At 55.2% G+C, this 17,075-nt stretch overlaps 2 protein-coding genes across 5 annotated transcripts; one reads left to right on the top strand and one right to left on the bottom strand.

The window, feature by feature from the left end:
- Positions 1–995: 995 nt before the first annotated feature.
- Positions 996–9,746, bottom strand: msantd4 (Myb/SANT-like DNA-binding domain containing 4 with coiled-coils). 3 transcript variants are annotated; one of them, XM_072672001.1, is made up of 3 exons: positions 9,164–9,746; positions 4,535–5,082; positions 996–4,461 (listed from the first exon to the last, which is right to left on the bottom strand). In XM_072672001.1, the coding sequence occupies exons 2-3, from the start codon at positions 5,009–5,011 to the stop codon at positions 3,682–3,684; spliced, it is 1,257 nt and encodes a 418-aa protein (XP_072528102.1). In that variant the 5' UTR covers positions 5,012–5,082; positions 9,164–9,746; the 3' UTR covers positions 996–3,681. The 3 variants fall into 3 exon arrangements, with proteins under 3 accessions (XP_072528102.1, XP_072528101.1, XP_072528103.1); XM_072672000.1 differs by having other exon boundaries at positions 9,227–9,746; XM_072672002.1 differs by lacking the exon at positions 9,164–9,746 and adding an exon at positions 9,113–9,160.
- aasdhppt (aminoadipate-semialdehyde dehydrogenase-phosphopantetheinyl transferase) lies at positions 9,523–16,387 on the top strand. Of its 2 annotated transcripts, none has more exons than XM_072672004.1 (8): positions 9,523–9,619; positions 9,916–9,981; positions 11,676–11,876; positions 12,045–12,273; positions 12,532–12,653; positions 13,006–13,167; positions 14,459–14,527; positions 14,606–16,387. In XM_072672004.1, exons 3-8 carry the CDS (start codon positions 11,733–11,735, stop codon positions 14,786–14,788), a joined length of 909 nt encoding a protein of 302 aa, XP_072528105.1. In that variant the 5' UTR covers positions 9,523–9,619; positions 9,916–9,981; positions 11,676–11,732; the 3' UTR covers positions 14,789–16,387. The 2 variants fall into 2 exon arrangements, with proteins under 2 accessions (XP_072528105.1, XP_072528106.1); XM_072672005.1 differs by having other exon boundaries at positions 9,916–9,999.
- Positions 16,388–17,075: the final 688 nt, after the last annotated feature.

The raw sequence follows: 17,075 nt of genomic DNA, 5'->3' as shown, positions 1-17,075 counted from the left end.
ACGAGTTTAAGACACAGCACCGGTACTGAAGTACGTAGAGTTCTAGAGAGACACACACACACACTACAGTAGCGCCCTCTTGTGTGAGAACACGGCATAGGCGGGAAGGAAGAGTTGTGCACTCGTCCTCGTCCCAAACGAATGCTCACAGGGTCCTGCTCATACACACACACACACACACACACTGTAGATGTAGCTGATGGCACATGAAGTTACAGTGTATCTCCGGTTGGTTGGTTGGTGTTCCCGATTTCGGGACGTTTTGGTTTCAAGGTCTGCCTTCGTTCTCTCTGTTACCCACAACCAATAAAAGAGGAGAGTTTGTATGATACACACCTCCACCGGCTTCCTCCTTCCTTTTCTCACAGCAACACCACCCTAAGATGGGAAAATACTGGCGTGGATTTCTGGACTTAAAAGGGAATGCCTTTAACCCCACCCATTCAGCCTACAGCAGTTTAGCCCCACCCATTCAGCCTACAGCAGTTTAGCCCCACCCATTCAGCCTACAGCAGTTTAGCCCCACCCATTCAGCCTACAGCAGTTTATAGTACATTCATGTCCAGGTGAAGGTGGGAGTGAAAGCATCTGTTGTACCCAGGGTTCCCTCCTGTTCGGATGGAACCCTACAACCCTGTTACACCAGAACGAACAAGGACCAGCAGAGGCAACACCCAACCACGTGGACACAGCGTGTTTTTAACGTAGCATCTGAATGAAGCAGTGTGTTTCCTCTTTGACGACGTTAGCCCGTCCTCTGTGTTGATTAGCTAGTCTTTAATGATGATTAGCTAGCTTCTAAATTGTTGTGATTAGCCTTCTGGGGAAAAAAAACAAGCCTGGTCAGCTCAAGCTGGTTAAGATATCTTTCCGTCCTAACTGTTAGCATGTGTTCGGCTAGCCTTGTATGGGTTAGCTTAAGGCTGCTAAGCTTGTGATGTGCTCCGATGGCAGTTTTAGCAGCGCTGGGGTTAGGACACAGTAACACTCCACAGTTCAGTGAACACAGGAACACCTTTACTGACGTTCAGCCTCACAGGAAGTCCTCCACACGGCTAACAGGTAACAGTGCACTTCACAGGAACAGCTCACATAAACAATCTGACCATAATGACTGATCTCTGTCCCCAGATTCACTCGATCAGCCACGGCCTGTTCGGAACCTGACGGGAGCTTCTCTGGATTACTACAGGAGATGCTAGGCTAACGTTGCTAACAAACACTGGGCTTCTCCTGTCCTGAACTAAAGAAGCTCTGTCAGATCCCGAACACGACTCGAGGGTCAGCGATCAATCAATAAAAATAAATCTCATCACTGTTCATTTACCCAGGTCATGTGATCACGTACGTATCTCCACTGATTACACCAATCTTCTGAACCGTCTCTGAACCCTGAAAACAAAAGGCATCTGAATGAGGAGGACCAGAGGCCCGGTCATTGCGGTCACTTCGCCAGGGGGACGTCCCGACCTGGTCCAGGCATGTTTAATGGAGAGTCTTACGGCTTTTGAGCCAGTCCTTTGTTTTTACCGCTGTGTTCTAGCAGAGCTCCCTCTGGTGGACAGTATTCCCAGCCAGCAGCAGTGGGGAGCGTTTTCAGAAGGTCTGCAGCTCCACTGACCACACAGGAGCACTCTGTCTCCGGCTGTTCCTCTCACCCTGTCGCTCAGTGCTCAGGACCCCACAGGACGGACCACCACAGAGCAGACTGTAGCGTTTAGGTGGAGGGTCATTCTCAGCACTGCAGTGACACTGACTGACCTGGTGGTGGTGCTGTGTGTTAGTGTGTTGCGCTGCTGGTGGTTAAGGTGTAGCTAATGTTAAGGTGTTGCTATGGTATATGGTAATAATAATATTATTATTATTATCAGTGGAGGGGTGGAATGGGCCGAGTGGTTGTAATGTTCTGTCTGTGGTTCTAGAGCTCGGACCACGTTTACTTTCTGCCGCTGTGAAGATCCTGTGTGGACATGTCTGGAATTACGGCCGCTTAGAACCTAAACTACGGATCTGGAACGCCCTAATCAATAACCTCTAATCAATACAGTCTAATCGATACAGACTTCCAATATTAACACACAGCCTCTACGAACTCCACTCCCGCTCTGGATGGACAACAATGTGGAAAACCTTCAAAACAAACACAAATACACACAATACCAACACACACACACACACACACACTTCCTCCGTGTGAATATAGGATTACAGCAGGACTCTGCAGACAGTGTGTTCATTAGTGAAACACCCACCTGATCACGCAGACCTCACACTCCCCACCGAGCCGAGAGCACATTTCCAGAGAAACTCCACCCAATTTTCTAAATTCTCCACAGACAGCTGATCTCTGTACAGTGGAGGTGAATGGAAGCAGGCGTCGGTCGCCATGACTACAATTACACAGATATATCCCATAATGTATCTCCTATCTAAACCCACCAGTGCAGCTATACGAGTCTCCTGAGTTTTATATGGAATGATGATGATGATGATGATGAAGGTAAAATAGTGGAGAATCTGAACTAATGCAGTTCTCTTTAGGGACTACTTTCTGTAGCTGCACTACACCCTGCAGCATGTATCCCTCCACCATTTTAATGATCTGGTTCTAAAAGCAGGTTCTAGAGCCGAACTCTTCTCAGAACTCTGGTAGAACCGTGTCTCAGGCATCAGGCAGCGTCTTCATCACCATTAGGTGAAGAACTTTCTGTGAGGAGCTTTTATTAGAGCTTCAGACGTCTGCTTCCCTTCACCTCCACTGTAGAACCACAGCTCTGACTGGGGGAGCTTATCTAGAACCTCCACTGTAGAACCTCAGCTCTGACTGGGGGAGCTTATCTAGAACCTCCACTGTAGAACAGCTCTGACTGGGGGAGCTTATCTAGAACCTCCACTGTAGAAATCCAGCTCTGACTGGGGGAGCTTATCTAGAACCTCCACTGTAGAAATCCAGCTCTGACTGGGGGAGCTTATCTAGAACCTTCACTGTAGAAATCCAGCTCTGACTGGGGTGGTTATCTAGAACCTCCACTGTAGAACAGCTCTGACTGGAGGAGCTTATCTAGAACCTCCACTGTAGAACAGCTCTGAACTAGAACCGAGCGTTTCTCACCAAACACCGCCACCCCAGTCTGTTTAAATCTTAAGCAAAGAATTCTGCAGGGAATTTTGGAAAGCAGGTGGAGTATCCCTATAGTGTGTGTGTGTGTGTGTGTGTGTGTGTGTGTGTGTGTGTGTGTGTGTAGAACGGAGGTGTGGTATCAGATCAGTGCTCGGTATCGGCCCACACCTCGGCTTCAGTCCAGAAGATCAGCAGACGACAGAAGGAGCAACACCACAGAAATACTGGACTGTGACTGTGACTGAAACACACACACACACACACACACACAGTCTCCGGAAGCAGCCGAGTATGTGCAGGTTCTCCTCTGCTGGCAGAAGCTCCAGCTCCTCCCTCCATCCAGCAAACGCTGGGCTCCGACCTCACAGCAGGTGTGGCAGTGCTGCAGCTCCACTGAAATGGAGCTCATACACCACCCATTAGCACTGGAGCTACGTCAGCCTCCAGCCGTGTCTCGGCTGATCCAACACACCTGGCTGTAATGTTCACCTGGACCAGGTGTGTCAGATCAGGGCCGAACCTCAGCTCCGCAGGTCAGCAGGTCAACCGCTACTTTAGGCTCACGAGTGCAGCGCCATCTGCTGGCCGTCCTTGTGCAGCTGTAGCCTCTCCTTCTCCACCTGGAGGCGCTCTCGCTCAATCTGCAGCCGGCCCGACTCGAACCTGAAGAACTGCAGCCTCTCCTTCTCCAGCAGGAGGCGCTCCTTCTCCAGTTTCAACTTCTCCCCCTCCAGGTCCGTCCACACCGGCCAGGCGGGCTTCTTGTCCTTCTCTGCATCCAGGGAGGACGACGAGGACGGGGCGGAGGAGGTGGTGGGTGTGGCCATGGTGGTGGAGGAGGCGGGGCTTTGCTGCGGCAGCGCCGACTGGTGCATGAGCAGGCGGAGTCTCTCCCTCTCCAAGTCCAGACGCTCCTTCTCCAGCTGGAGGCGCTCTCGCTCCATCTCGGCCTGACACAGCCTTTTCTTCTCCACCAGGAGGCGCTCCTTCTCCACCTGCAGCCGCTCCGTCTCCACCTGCAGCCGCTGCTTCTCCAGCTCCAGGCGCTGCCGCTCCAGCGCCACCAGCAGGCTTGTGCTGTCTCCTGCAGCCAGGCCCAGCGTCGCCCCGCCCACTCCAGGTGGGACAGGTGTGACAGGCCCCAGGTCTCGGGTCAGGGGCGGTCCGGCGGGCGTCTTTGGGCAGCTCAGGACCCCAAACTCGTCGATGTGGGCGAAGTCTTCTGGGACGTTCTCGTCCCTGTCCACATCTGTCAGGATGGAGGGGAAGCAGTCTTCATCATCTTCATCTCCCTCACCTTCTACCTCGCCTGGGACACAGTCTCCAACACCAGCATCCAGCTGCGGACACACCAACATTAAATACACTGTATGGACAAAAGTATTGGGACACCTGCTCATTCAGGTCACTTACGTTATAATCGCTAGCTTCCGAGTCCTCCAGTTTGACTCCAGAGTGAACGCTGTTCTCCCCGAGGTCCGGCAGGTCCTGCCAGTATCCCTGCACTTCTTTAGGAAAGCCGCCCGGGTCCTGCGACGGCTCACCACCGAGCGAGGCCTCGTTGTCAGGAGAACAGGGCGGGTCGTAGTCCGGCTGCAGTCCGGCGGCCAGCTGTGCCCTCAGCTGCTTCCGCTTCATCAGCGTGCGCCAGTCCAGGTACCGGCGCTTGACCTCCCCAGCCGTGCGCACCTCGCCCTCACCCAGCGCGTTCACGCACTCCGCCACCTCCTCCCAGGCGCGCCGCTTCAGCTCGTTCACCGCCGTGTTCTGCTGCCGCGAGAACAGGACGTCCCGCCGCCGCTGGATCTCCCGGATCAGCGTCTGCGTCTCCCGCACGCTGTAGTTACTCTTCCGCTTCCGCTTCAGGTGCCTCAGCTGCAGGAAGTCCATGACGGAGGAGTGTGAGGAAGAGTGAGAGGAGGAGTGTGAGGAAGAGTGAGAGTAGTATGAGGAAGGTGAGACTGTGGAGAGAGTAAACAGAACAGTTACTCCGGTATTTCCTTTCAGAACAGAGAGAGTACTTTAAGCTCATCACACAGCGCCAGCGCCCCCAGACACAGCGCCCCCAGACACAGCGCCAGCGCCCCCAGACACAGACCCAGCGCCCCCCAGACACAGCGCCAGCGCCCCCCAGACACAGCGCCCCCACACACAGCGCCCCTACACACAGACACAACGCCCCCAGACACAACGCCCCCAGACACAGACACAGCCCCCCAGACACAGACACAGCGCCCCAGACACAGCGCCCCAGACACAGCGCCCCAGACACAGCACCCCAGACACAGACACAGCGCCCCCAGACACAGCGCCCCAGACACAGCACCCCAGACACAGACACAGCGCCCCCAGACACAGACACAGCGCCCCAGACACAGCGCCCCAGACACAGCACCCCAGACACAGCACCCCAGACACAGACACAGCGCCCCCAGACACAGACACAGCGCCCCCAGACACAGCGCCCCAGACACAGACACAGCGCCCCAGACACAGATACAGCGCCCCAGACACAGATACAGCGCCCCCAGACACAGACACAGCGCCCCAGACACAGACACAGCGCCCCAGACACAGCCCCCCAGACACAGACACAGCGCCCCCAGACACAGACACAGCGCCCCCAGACACAGCGCCCCAGACACAGCGCCCCAGACACAGCGCCCCTACACACAGACACAGCGCCCCCAGACCCAGCGCCCCCAGACACAGACCCAGCGCCCCTAGACACAGACACAGCGCCCCAGACACAGACACAGCGCCCCCAGACAGACACAGTGCCCCCACACACAGCGCCCCCAGACACAGACACAGCGCCCCTAGACACAGCGCCCCTAGACACAGACACAGCGCCCCAGACACAGACACAGCACCCCCAGACAGACACAGCGCCCCCACACACAGCGCCCCCAGACACAGCCACAGCCCCCCAGACACAGACCCAGCGCCCCCAGACACAGACCCCGCGCCCCCAGACACAGACCCCCAGACACAGACACAGCGCCCCCAGACACAGACACAGCGCCCCCAGACACAGACCCCCAGACACAGACACAGCGCCCCCAGACACAGCCCCCCAGACACAGACACAGCGCCCCCAGACACAGCGCCCCACACACAGCGCCCCAGACACAGACACAGCCCCCCAGACACAGACACAGCACCCCAGACACAGCGCCCACAGACACAGCACCCCCAGACACAGCACCCCAGACACAGACACAGCACCCCAGACACAGCACCCCAGACACAGCGCCCCCAGACACAGCCCCCCCAGACACAGCCCCCCAGACACAGCCCCCCAGACACAGACACAGCGCCCCCAGACACAGACACAGCGCCCCCAGACACAGACACAGCCCCCCAGACACAGCGCCCCCAGACACAGACACAGCGCCCCCAGACACAGCCCCCCAGACACAGCCCCCCAGACACAGCACCCCCAGACACAGCACCCCCAGACACAGACACAGACACAGCCCCCCAGACACAGCGCCCCCAGACACAGCACCCCCAGACACAGACACAGCACCCCAGACACAGACACAGCCCCCCAGACACAGACACAGCGCCCCCAGACCCAGACCCAGACACAGCACCCCAGACACAGACCCCCAGACACAGACACAGCGCCCCCAGACACAGCCCCCCAGACACAGACACAGCGCCCCCAGACACAGCCCCCCAGACACAGACACAGCGCCCCCAGACACAGCGCCCCAGACACAGACACAGCCCCCCAGACACAGACACAGCCCCCCAGACACAGACACAGCACCCCAGACACAGACACAGCGCCCCCAGACACAGCCCCCCAGACACAGACACAGCCCCCCAGACACAGACACAGCGCCCCCAGACACAGACACAGCGCCCCCAGACACAGCCCCCCAGACACAGCACCCCCAGACACAGCACCCCCAGACACAGCCCCAGACACAGACACAGACACAGCGCCCCCAGACAGACACAGTGCCCCCACACACAGCGCCCCCAGACAGACACAGTGCCCCCACACACAGCGCCCCCAGACAGACACAGTGCCCCCACACACAGCGCCCCCAGACACAGCCCCCCAGACACAGCACCCCCAGACACAGCCCCAGACACAGACACAGACACAGCGCCCCCAGACAGACACAGTGCCCCCACACACAGCGCCCCCAGACAGACACAGTGCCCCCACACACAGCGCCCCCAGACACAGCGCCCCTAGACACAGACACAGCGCCCCCAGACACAGACCCAGCGCCCCCAGACACAGACCCAGCGCCCCTAGACACAGACACAGCGCCCCCAGACACAGACACAGAGCCCCAGACACAGCGCCCCTAGACACAGACACAGCGCCCCAGACACAGCGCCCCTAGACACAGACACAGCGCCCCAGACACAGCGCCCCTACACACAGACACAACGCCCCCAGACACAACGCCCCCAGACACAGACACAGCCCCCCAGACACAGACACAGCCCCCCAGACACAGCGCCCCCAGACACAGACACAGCACCCCAGACACAGCCCCCCAGACACAGACCCAGCCCCCCAGACACAGACCCAGCCCCCCAGACACAGCGCCCCCAGACACAGACACAGCCCCCCAGACACAGACCCAGCGCCCCCAGACACAGACACAGCGCCCCCAGACACAGACACAGCACCCCAGACACAGCCCCCCAGACACAGACCCAGCGCCCCCAGACACAGCCCCGCAGACACAGACCCAGCGCCCCCAGACACAGACACAGCCCCCCAGACACAGCGCCCCCAGACACAGCGCCCCCAGACACAGACCCAGCGCCCCCAGACACAGACACAGCACCCCCAGACAGACACAGCGCCCCCACACACAGCGCCCCCAGACACAGCCCCCCAGACACAGACACAGCACCCCCAGACAGACACAGCGCCCCCACACACAGCGCCCCCAGACACAGCCACAGCCCCCCAGACACAGACCCCCAGACACAGACACAGCGCCCCCAGACACAGACCCCCAGACACAGCGCCCCCAGACACAGCGCCCCCAGACACAGCGCCCCACACACAGCGCCCCAGACACAGACACAGCCCCCCAGACACAGACACAGCACCCCAGACACAGCGCCCCCAGACACAGCCCCCCAGACACAGACACAGCACCCCAGACACAGCACCCCAGACACAGCGCCCCCAGACACAGCCCCCCCAGACACAGCCCCCCCAGACACAGCCCCCCCAGACACAGCCCCCCAGACACAGCCCCCCAGACACAGCCCCCCAGACACAGCGCCCCCAGACACAGACACAGCGCCCCCAGACACAGACACAGCCCCCCAGACACAGCGCCCCCAGACACAGACACAGCGCCCCCAGACACAGCCCCCCAGACACAGCACCCCCAGACACAGCACCCCCAGACACAGCACCCCCAGACACAGACACAGCCCCCCAGACACAGACACAGCGCCCCCAGACACAGCACCCCCAGACACAGACACAGCACCCCAGACACAGACACAGCCCCCCAGACACAGACACAGCGCCCCCAGACCCAGACACAGACCCAGACACAGCACCCCAGACACAGACACAGCACCCCAGACACAGCGCCCCCAGACACAGCCCCCCCAGACACAGCCCCCCAGACACAGACACAGCGCCCCCAGACACAGACACAGCGCCCCCAGACACAGACACAGCCCCCCAGACACAGCGCCCCCAGACACAGCACCCCCAGACACAGCACCCCCAGACACAGACACAGACACAGCCCCCCAGACACAGACACAGCCCCCCAGACACAGACACAGCCCCCCAGACACAGACACAGCACCCCAGACACAGACACAGCCCCCCAGACACAGACACAGCACCCCCAGACACAGCACCCCCAGACACAGACACAGACACAGCCCCCCAGACACAGACACAGCGCCCCCAGACACAGACACAGCGCCCCCAGACACAGACACAGCGCCCCCAGACACAGACACAGCGCCCCCACATACGGGTTCATACAGCCCCCTGAGCTGAGCTCGCCCTGCTCCTCAGGTTCGTACCCGGGCTGCTGTGACCCGCTGTTTGATGTAGAGGTTCGGATCCGCTCGTCCACAACTTCTTACCGGAAGCCGAAGCGCGCGCGCTCCTTTAGACCCTAGCGTCTCTTTAGAGGTCTGGTCTCCGCGGCTGTTACCCTGCACCCGACTGACCGGGCAGCGCTTCCTGTAGGAGCTCACCCCGGCGCCGCCGCTTCCCGCGAGGCTGGTCCGAGGCCGCCGCCGCAGACAGACCCAGCGCTCCCAGCGAGCTCCGCCGGGCAGACTCCGCAGCGCTTCCGCTCTAGTGAGCGCAGCTCTATGTGGCCGTGGTTCCGCCTCCGCAGCCGCGCTTTGCTATTGGCCACAGCCTCGCGTCCTTCCTGCGGTCGGCCAATCAGCGGCGCTGTTTATGTCCCGCCCTCAGAGAGGCGGGCTGACTGCGCGTGCGCGGAGGAAGAACGGGCGAGAGTGGCGGCGGTGAGCGAAGCTAATGCTAATGCTAATGCTAATGCTAACGCTAACGCTAATGCTAATAACAACAACAGTGTTTTTACGCTAAAAACAGCAAATAAGCGCGCGGGAGAGCCTCACAGCGCTGCGCGAGGCAGTTCAGACAGGAGTGGAATAAAAACATTACATTATTAATGATCTTAAACTGCCCTGTTTTACGAACTGAGGGTGGATTAATAGTGATTAACAGATTATAATATAAATAGAATAAATACAGAAACTCTCAGTCAGTCATGTCTTCTTATTCGCTTCCTCCTGCTCAGGGTCGCTGTGGGTCCAGAACCTACCTGGACTCATTGGGCGTGAAGCAGGAATACCTCCTGGACAAGGTGCCGGTCCATCACAGGGTACCACACACCCCCATTCACCCCCCAGTTTAGCATCACCCATTCACCCCCCAGTTTAGCATCACCCATTCACCCCCAGTTTAGCATCACCCATTCACCCCCCAGTTTAGCATCATCCATTCACCCCCCAGTTTAGCATCACCCATTCACCCCCCAGTTTAGCATCATCCATTCACCCCCCAGTTTAGCATCACCCATTCACCCCCAGTTTAGCATCATCCATTCACCCCCCAGTTTAGCATCACCCATTCACCCCCCAGTTTAGCATCACCCATTCACCCCCCAGTTTAGCATCACCCATTCACCCCCCAGTTTAGCATCATCCATTCACCCCCCAGTTTAGCATCACCCATTCACCCCCCAGTTTAGCATCATCCATTCACCCCCCAGTTTAGCATCACCCATTCACCCCCCAGTTTAGCATCACCCATTCACCCCCCAGTTTAGCATCATCCATTCACCCCCCAGTTTAGCATCATCCATTCACCCCCCAGTTTAGCATCATCCATTCACCCCCCAGTTTAGCATCACCCATTCACCCCCCAGTTTAGCATCACCCATTCACCCCCCAGTTTAGCATCACCCATTCACCCCCAGTTTAGCATCACCCATTCACCCCCCAGTTTAGCATCATCCATTCACCCCCCAGTTTAGCATCATCCATTCACCCCCCAGTTTAGCATCACCCATTCACCCCCCAGTTTAGCATCATCCATTCACCCCCCAGTTTAGCATCACCCATTCACCCCCCAGTTTAGCATCATCCATTCACCCCCCAGTTTAGCATCACCCATTCACCCCCCAGTTTAGCATCACCCATTCACCACCCAGTTTAGCATCATCCATTCACCTCCCAGTTTAGCATCACCCATTCACCTCCCAGTTTAGCATCACCCATTCACCTCCCAGTTTAGCATCACCCATTCACCCCCCAGTTTAGCATCATCCATTCACCCCCCAGTTTAGCATCACCCATTCACCCCCCAGTTTAGCATCACCCATTCACCCCCCAGTTTAGCATCACCCATTCACCACCCAGTTTAGCATCATCCATTCACCTCCCAGTTTAGCATCACCCATTCACCTCCCAGTTTAGCATCACCCATTCACCTCCCAGTTTAGCATCACCCATTCACCCCCCAGTTTAGCATCATCCATTCACCCCCCAGTTTAGCATCACCCATTCACCCCCCAGTTTAGCATCATCCATTCACCTCCCAGTTTAGCATCACCCATTCACCCCCCAGTTTAGCATCACCCATTCACCTCCCAGTTTAGCATCATCCATTCACCTCCCAGTTTAGCATCACCCATTCACCTCCCAGTTTAGCATCACCCATTCACCCCCCAGTTTAGCATCACCCATTCACCTCCCAGTTTAGCATCACCCATTCACCCCCAGTTTAGCATCATCCATTCACCTCCCAGTTTAGCATCATCCATTCACCCCCCAGTTTAGCATCACCCATTCCCCCCCAGTTTAGCATCATCCATTCACCCCCAGTTTAGCATCATCCATTCACCCCCAGTTTAGCATCACCCATTCACCCCCCAGTGAACACTAACACTGATCAATATATCAGTGATTCAGTAATCAATAGCAGAACTAATAATAATTAACTAAGAATAATACAATAAATAAATGAATAAGTAAGACACGTGTTACGTTTGGACAGACTTGACTTCAGCCTGAAGGTATCTGGTTAGTGGAGTGATTTGTGGAATCGCTCCGGATGGAGGGCGTGCGCTGGGCGTTCCGCTGTGGCGCCTGGTCCCCGTCCCGCTCTGAGTGGCTGTTGGCTGCCCGCTGCGTCCAGCAGGAGGAGAAGCAGCGGATTGGACAGTTCGTGTTCGCCAGAGACGCCAAAGCAGCGATGGTGAGCAGAACGACTGGGACAGGAATAGCAGGAGGAAGGCTTGTGCAGCTGTTTAGAACATTGTAATAATATTAATATTAATGATGATGATGATGATGTAAGTTTATCTTTAGGATTATTATTGTATTAATATTGGTATGTCTTTTCATGGCGTGTATGTGTGTGTAGGGGGGGCGTCTGCTGATGAGGAAGCTGGTGTGTGAGAGGGTGTGCTTGCCGTGGGACGCCTTCCAATTGGGCAGGACGACCCGTGGTAAGCCGTACCTGGCCGAGCCCTCGCCTGGCCCAGGCTACGCCCACTGGAGCTTCAACGTGTCCCACCAGGGCGATTATGCCGTGCTGGCGGCCGAACCAGGGAGGCAGGTGGGCGTGGACGTGATGAAGACCACCAAACCAGGTAAAGGAGGTGGGAGGTCAGGTACACACATTCAGCCTGCATTACCACCAGATGGCCACCAGGTGTCCCTGTGCGCCCACAGATGCAGTGTCTGTCTGAATCATCCGTTTGAGCATGAGCAGAACCCAAACACAAACAAACAAACAAACGGCCTCTTTATTCATGCCGTTACCAAATGAGCAGTAAAGCCTGGTAGCAGCTTAACTGTGTGTGTGTGTGTGTGTGTGTGTGTGTGTGTGTGTGTGTGTGTGTTGTCAGGCAGCAGCTCAGTGCAGGAATTTTTCAGAATCATGACCCGGCAGTTCACAGAGCTGGAATGGAAGACGATCCGATCGGCCGGATCCGACTGGGATCAACTGGACATGTTCTACAGACACTGGGTAACCATGGCAACTGCATCCCGGTGCAGCAAAAGCTCCCTGGGAAGCAGAATATGTGATCTTGCACACATCACACACACACAAACACACACACACAGCTGTTTAACTACGCGGCATTGTGTGGGTGTGTTTGTGTGCAGTGTCTCATCTGAGAATTAGGCAGGCTGATTGTTCTCATGCTGATCACTGTTGCCATGGTAATGTAATATCATCACTCTCACTCATGAGTCAGTTATAGAAGTCTGCTGTCATCTTAGAGCACACACACGGTACACGAAAACTAACACACACACACACGCGTTACATTGTGTGCCTGCGTGTACTGATTGGTCCGTTCCTCCGTCTGTCAAAGACTCTGAAGGAGAGTTTCATCAAGGCGATCGGTTCAGGGCTGGCATTTGACCTGCAGAGGGCGGAGTTTCACATCTCGCCCAGTCAGCTGCAAGAGGGGCGGGTCTACTCCCAGACGAGAATGCACCTGGACGAAGAGGAGGAGGAAAGCTGGAGGTTTGAGGTGAGAAGTGTGTGTGTGTGTGTGTGTGTGTGTGGGTGTGGATTAGAGGTGTTGATTCAGTAAGGTTCTGATTCTTTATCAAGTGATTCAGTGCATCATGAATTCTCAACTTTCACAGTGATTCAGTTCAGTCCAATAATGTATTGATTCTTTATGAAATGACTCAGTTCATCACAAAATCTTGATTCACTAAGGTTATGATTCTTTAGGAGACAATTCAGTTCATCACAAAATCTCAACTTTCACCATGATTCAGTCTGCCTCATGTGTATGTAAGGTTATGATTCTTTAAAAAACTGATTCATTGAGTCACATTAATCTCAAATCTCAGTATGTGATCATTTGGGTTTGATTCAGAATCATTTAAAAATATGAACAAACCACTGGGGGAGCTGTAGAGCCTAACTGACAGGCTGGAAATGGAAACTTCATATCGGATGTGTGTGAGTCTGTGTGTGTGTGTGTGTGTGTGTGTGTGTGTGTGTGTGTGTAATCGAGTGTCTGAGTATGTGAGAGAGAGATGAACAGAGATAAAGAAGCTGGACGAGGAGAGATAGAGAGGTAGAGAAATGTCACGTTATCACTAAGGTCACAAGGCTAGAGGGTCCAGTATTCACACGACCACACACACACACACACACACACACTTTCCCAAACCCCCACTGTACATTCTATTCAGGCATGTCTGTTTTATCTCACACAGAGTTCCGAGACCCTGTCAGTGTGTGTGTGTGTGTGTGTGTGTGTGTGTGTGTGTGAGAAGAAGCCTATATCTGTCCCGCTCAGGCCATGTGAACGTGACACACACACTCTCCCTGACTCTAAAGGAAAACAGAAGGAGGTAAATAATGGAAGTCCTGCTGGTGTTTATCCGCTGTGTCCCGCTGTGTGTTCCCAGCGTTCCCTCAGGGAGGCTCTGTCCCTCTGACACTCACCCTGACCAGCAGCAGCACAGAGGACCAGTGGCTCATCATGCCCTTGTCTAGAACCAAGAACTATAGGCTGTGTCCCAAACTGCATTCGGTTTACTGTATAGTGCACTGCTTTGGGCCTTGTCCCAAACCAAACAGCACACGGGAAAGGAAGTTTCATGTAAGTATTGGGACACAGCAGAGAGTAAAGCTTCACACAGCTCAGCTATTAAAACAGTCGTTTTACTTGTTTCCGTGGCAACAGGCGATTGATTGGTTGATGGATCTTTCACCAAACACTGTGTAAGTATGGTGAAGTGTGTATTGGTCAGCTGTGTGTGTGAGTGTGTGTAAGTGATGCTGCTGTCTCCTCTCTGCAGGAGTGTTTACTGGATAAACATCATCACGTTGCCGTGGCGCTGGGAACGCCGGAGGGTCCCGCCTGTGATGTGAGTTCAGCCAGAAAACACAGCTGACCACACAACGTCGCTTCACACACTAACACACACGCTGCTCTGTTCACACAGGACGCTGAGGCCACGTCTCCGCCCTTCACCCTGTTGAGCTTCAGTGAGCTGCTCTCCGGGGCCACGCCCCTTTCTGACGAAGACCCCGCCTACTGGGAGAGTTTTCAGAGCAAACAAGAAGCGCCTGTCCCTCAGAGCGAAGCGCAGAGAGGCCAGCGGACCAGCGGGGGCGCCAGTGAGTGACATAGCTTAAAGCGAAAATAGGGCCGCGAGGCTAATGTAGCTAACAAGGGATGGAGGCTTATAGCCCACCAGTTAGCGCTGCGCTAACCGCAGGCCTGAACACACACCTGCTGAACGAAGCTAAAATCGGGGAAATGAAATGGGGAGAAGTGGAAGGACAGCGCTGGAGGAAGCGTGTTTTCAGAACTCACTTCTGAAAGTGGGGTCTGTCGCGCGCTCTCGCGCTCTCGCGCTCTCTCCATGTGTTTCTCCTCCATCTGCTGCAGTGTCTATTTATATCGATGTTTCGCGGCCCATTAGGGCTGTAGGTTTGGATGGCATTGCTTTTAACCTCCCTCTCCCTCGCGCTCTCTCACTTTCACTCTCCCTCTCTCGCCCTCCCTCCCTCCCTCACCCCCCTCCATGCAGAAATATCTGAAGGTTGATGGGAGTAGAGCGGATCAGTGTAATGTTAATTACAGCGGTCTGAGCCAATCAGGTTTCAGTATTTTCCAATAACTAATTTTTCGGTTGACTCTGTAACTGCATCGTTTCCTGACACCTGATTGGTTAAATGGGTGTGAGGTCACAGATAAGGGGGGGGACAGAATGTGGATCTGGTCGATCAATGTACAAAAACAAAAAAGCAAAGATGAGGATTAAATGTGACTGCTTCTACAGTCAGGACGATCTGGAGTGTGTGTGTGTGTGTGTGAGAGTGTGAGAGTGAGAGAGACAGAGAGAGAGAGAGAGTGATTTTCTCACCCATCCTCCTCTTTGACAAACACTTTTCCCTGTTACCACGGCAGCCATCACAGCACAGCCTGTTTAATCACCACAACCACAACACCTCACCAGAGAGAGAGAGATAGAGAGAGAGAGGGGAGGGGTGTGGTTTGGTGTTGGTCCATCTAAGAGCCCCCTACATGCATTCAGAATACAGCAGTTTAGCCCCACCCATTCAGCCTACAGCAGTTTAGCCCCACCCATTCAGCCTACAGCAGTTTAGCCCCACCCATTCAGCCTACAGCAGTTTAGCCCCACCCATTCAGCCTACAGCAGTTTAGCCCCACCCATTCAGCCTACAGCAGTTTAGCCCCACCCATTCAGCCTACAGCAGTTAAGCCCCACCCATTCAGCCTACAGCAGTTTAGCCCCACCCATTCAGCCTACAGCAGTTTAGCCCCACCCATTCAGCCTACAGAAGTTTAGCCCCACCCATTCATGCTGATATTGTAAGGAGTGTTTCAGCCTGGTCTGTTTTTAGAAGGCGCAGCACTGGGCAGCCAATCAGAGCAGAGGAACGGTGTCCGTGACTAATCTGAAGTTCAGAATATGAACAGCTCTCTACACCTGGCTGTGTGTGTGTGTGTGTGTGTGTGTGTGTGTGTGTGTGTGTGTGTGTGTTCGTGTTCGTTCCACAAGAGTAGGTGTCAGACTTCATCAGCATGCAGGCCGACAGATGTATGGGACCCGGTTAGAAACAGGGTCCCTGTTGCCGTAGTGATGGAAAGGCCCGTACTCCTAATGTAAATACACTGTATCCACAGATGCTGAACAGGACTGTGTGTGTGTGTGTGTGTGTATTTTGGGCCTCGGTTATTAAAATGTATTGCATCACTGCTGTCTCTGTTTCATCATTGTGACTCACTCACACACACGCTGTAGTGTACATGATTGTGTGTGGATTGAGGACTGTGGGGCTGAACCTGAGCGTCGGTGTTTGTGTGTGTGTGTGTGTGTGTGTGAGTGGTCGGTCAGTCGGGCGTGTTGAGTGTGTGATGTGTGAGATTAGCGTGTAGTGGCAGTGTGGCAGGAGAACGCACCACTCTAGACCTTTAGGAGGTTCTAGATCCATCACTGGCTGTGAATGTCAGCAGGTGCCACTAAACTGCTGTGTGTGTGTGTGTGTGTGTGTGTGTGTGTGACCTGACATGCACACTGTCTGTGTTTAACAGGATCTGTAATTCAGTTTGTTTATTAAGGAATGGAGGTCGGCTGATTAACCCCCCCTGCTCCTGCAACCCCAGACACACACACACACACACACACACTGCATGTGAGTGAGATGGATGTGTTTTTCAGAAGTACAGGTTGTGCCGAGGGGATAAGTGTGTGTGTGTGTGTGTGTGTTTAACAGGAAACTGTTAATCCAATAGAGTTTTATTTCCTCACTGTTAATCCTCACAGAGAGCAGCAGGACACGCTTCCTCTCTCACACAGGTGTGTGTGTGTGTGTGTTAGGATAGGTGAGGTGAGGTGAGGTGGTGGTTTTTGGTCAGTAGTTCTCTGGGAGATGTTTGGAGGT

The sequence above is a fragment of the Salminus brasiliensis genome, unplaced genomic scaffold, assembly GCF_030463535.1.
Source record: "Salminus brasiliensis unplaced genomic scaffold, fSalBra1.hap2 scaffold_127, whole genome shotgun sequence".
NCBI lineage: Eukaryota > Metazoa > Chordata > Actinopteri > Characiformes > Bryconidae > Salminus > Salminus brasiliensis.
Note: the sequence above shows the minus strand (reverse complement) of the source record. Positions and strands in the feature narration are given on the sequence as shown.

Bases quoted from the DNA above. Each gene is read 5' to 3' on its own strand.
- msantd4 (XM_072672001.1), bottom strand. From the start codon at position 5,011: ATGGACTTCCTGCAGCTGAGGCACCTGAAGCGGAAGCGGAAGAGTAAC. The intron at 4,462-4,534 runs GTAAGTGACCTG...GTGTGTCCGCAG, and splicing joins CGGAAGCTAGCGATTATAAC to CTGGATGCTGGTGTTGGAGA.
- aasdhppt (XM_072672004.1), top strand. From the start codon at position 11,733: ATGGAGGGCGTGCGCTGGGCGTTCCGCTGTGGCGCCTGGTCCCCGTCC. The intron at 12,274-12,531 runs GTAAAGGAGGTG...GTGTGTTGTCAG, and splicing joins GATGAAGACCACCAAACCAG to GCAGCAGCTCAGTGCAGGAA. The intron at 14,528-14,605 runs GTGAGTTCAGCC...CTGTTCACACAG, and splicing joins CGGAGGGTCCCGCCTGTGAT to GACGCTGAGGCCACGTCTCC.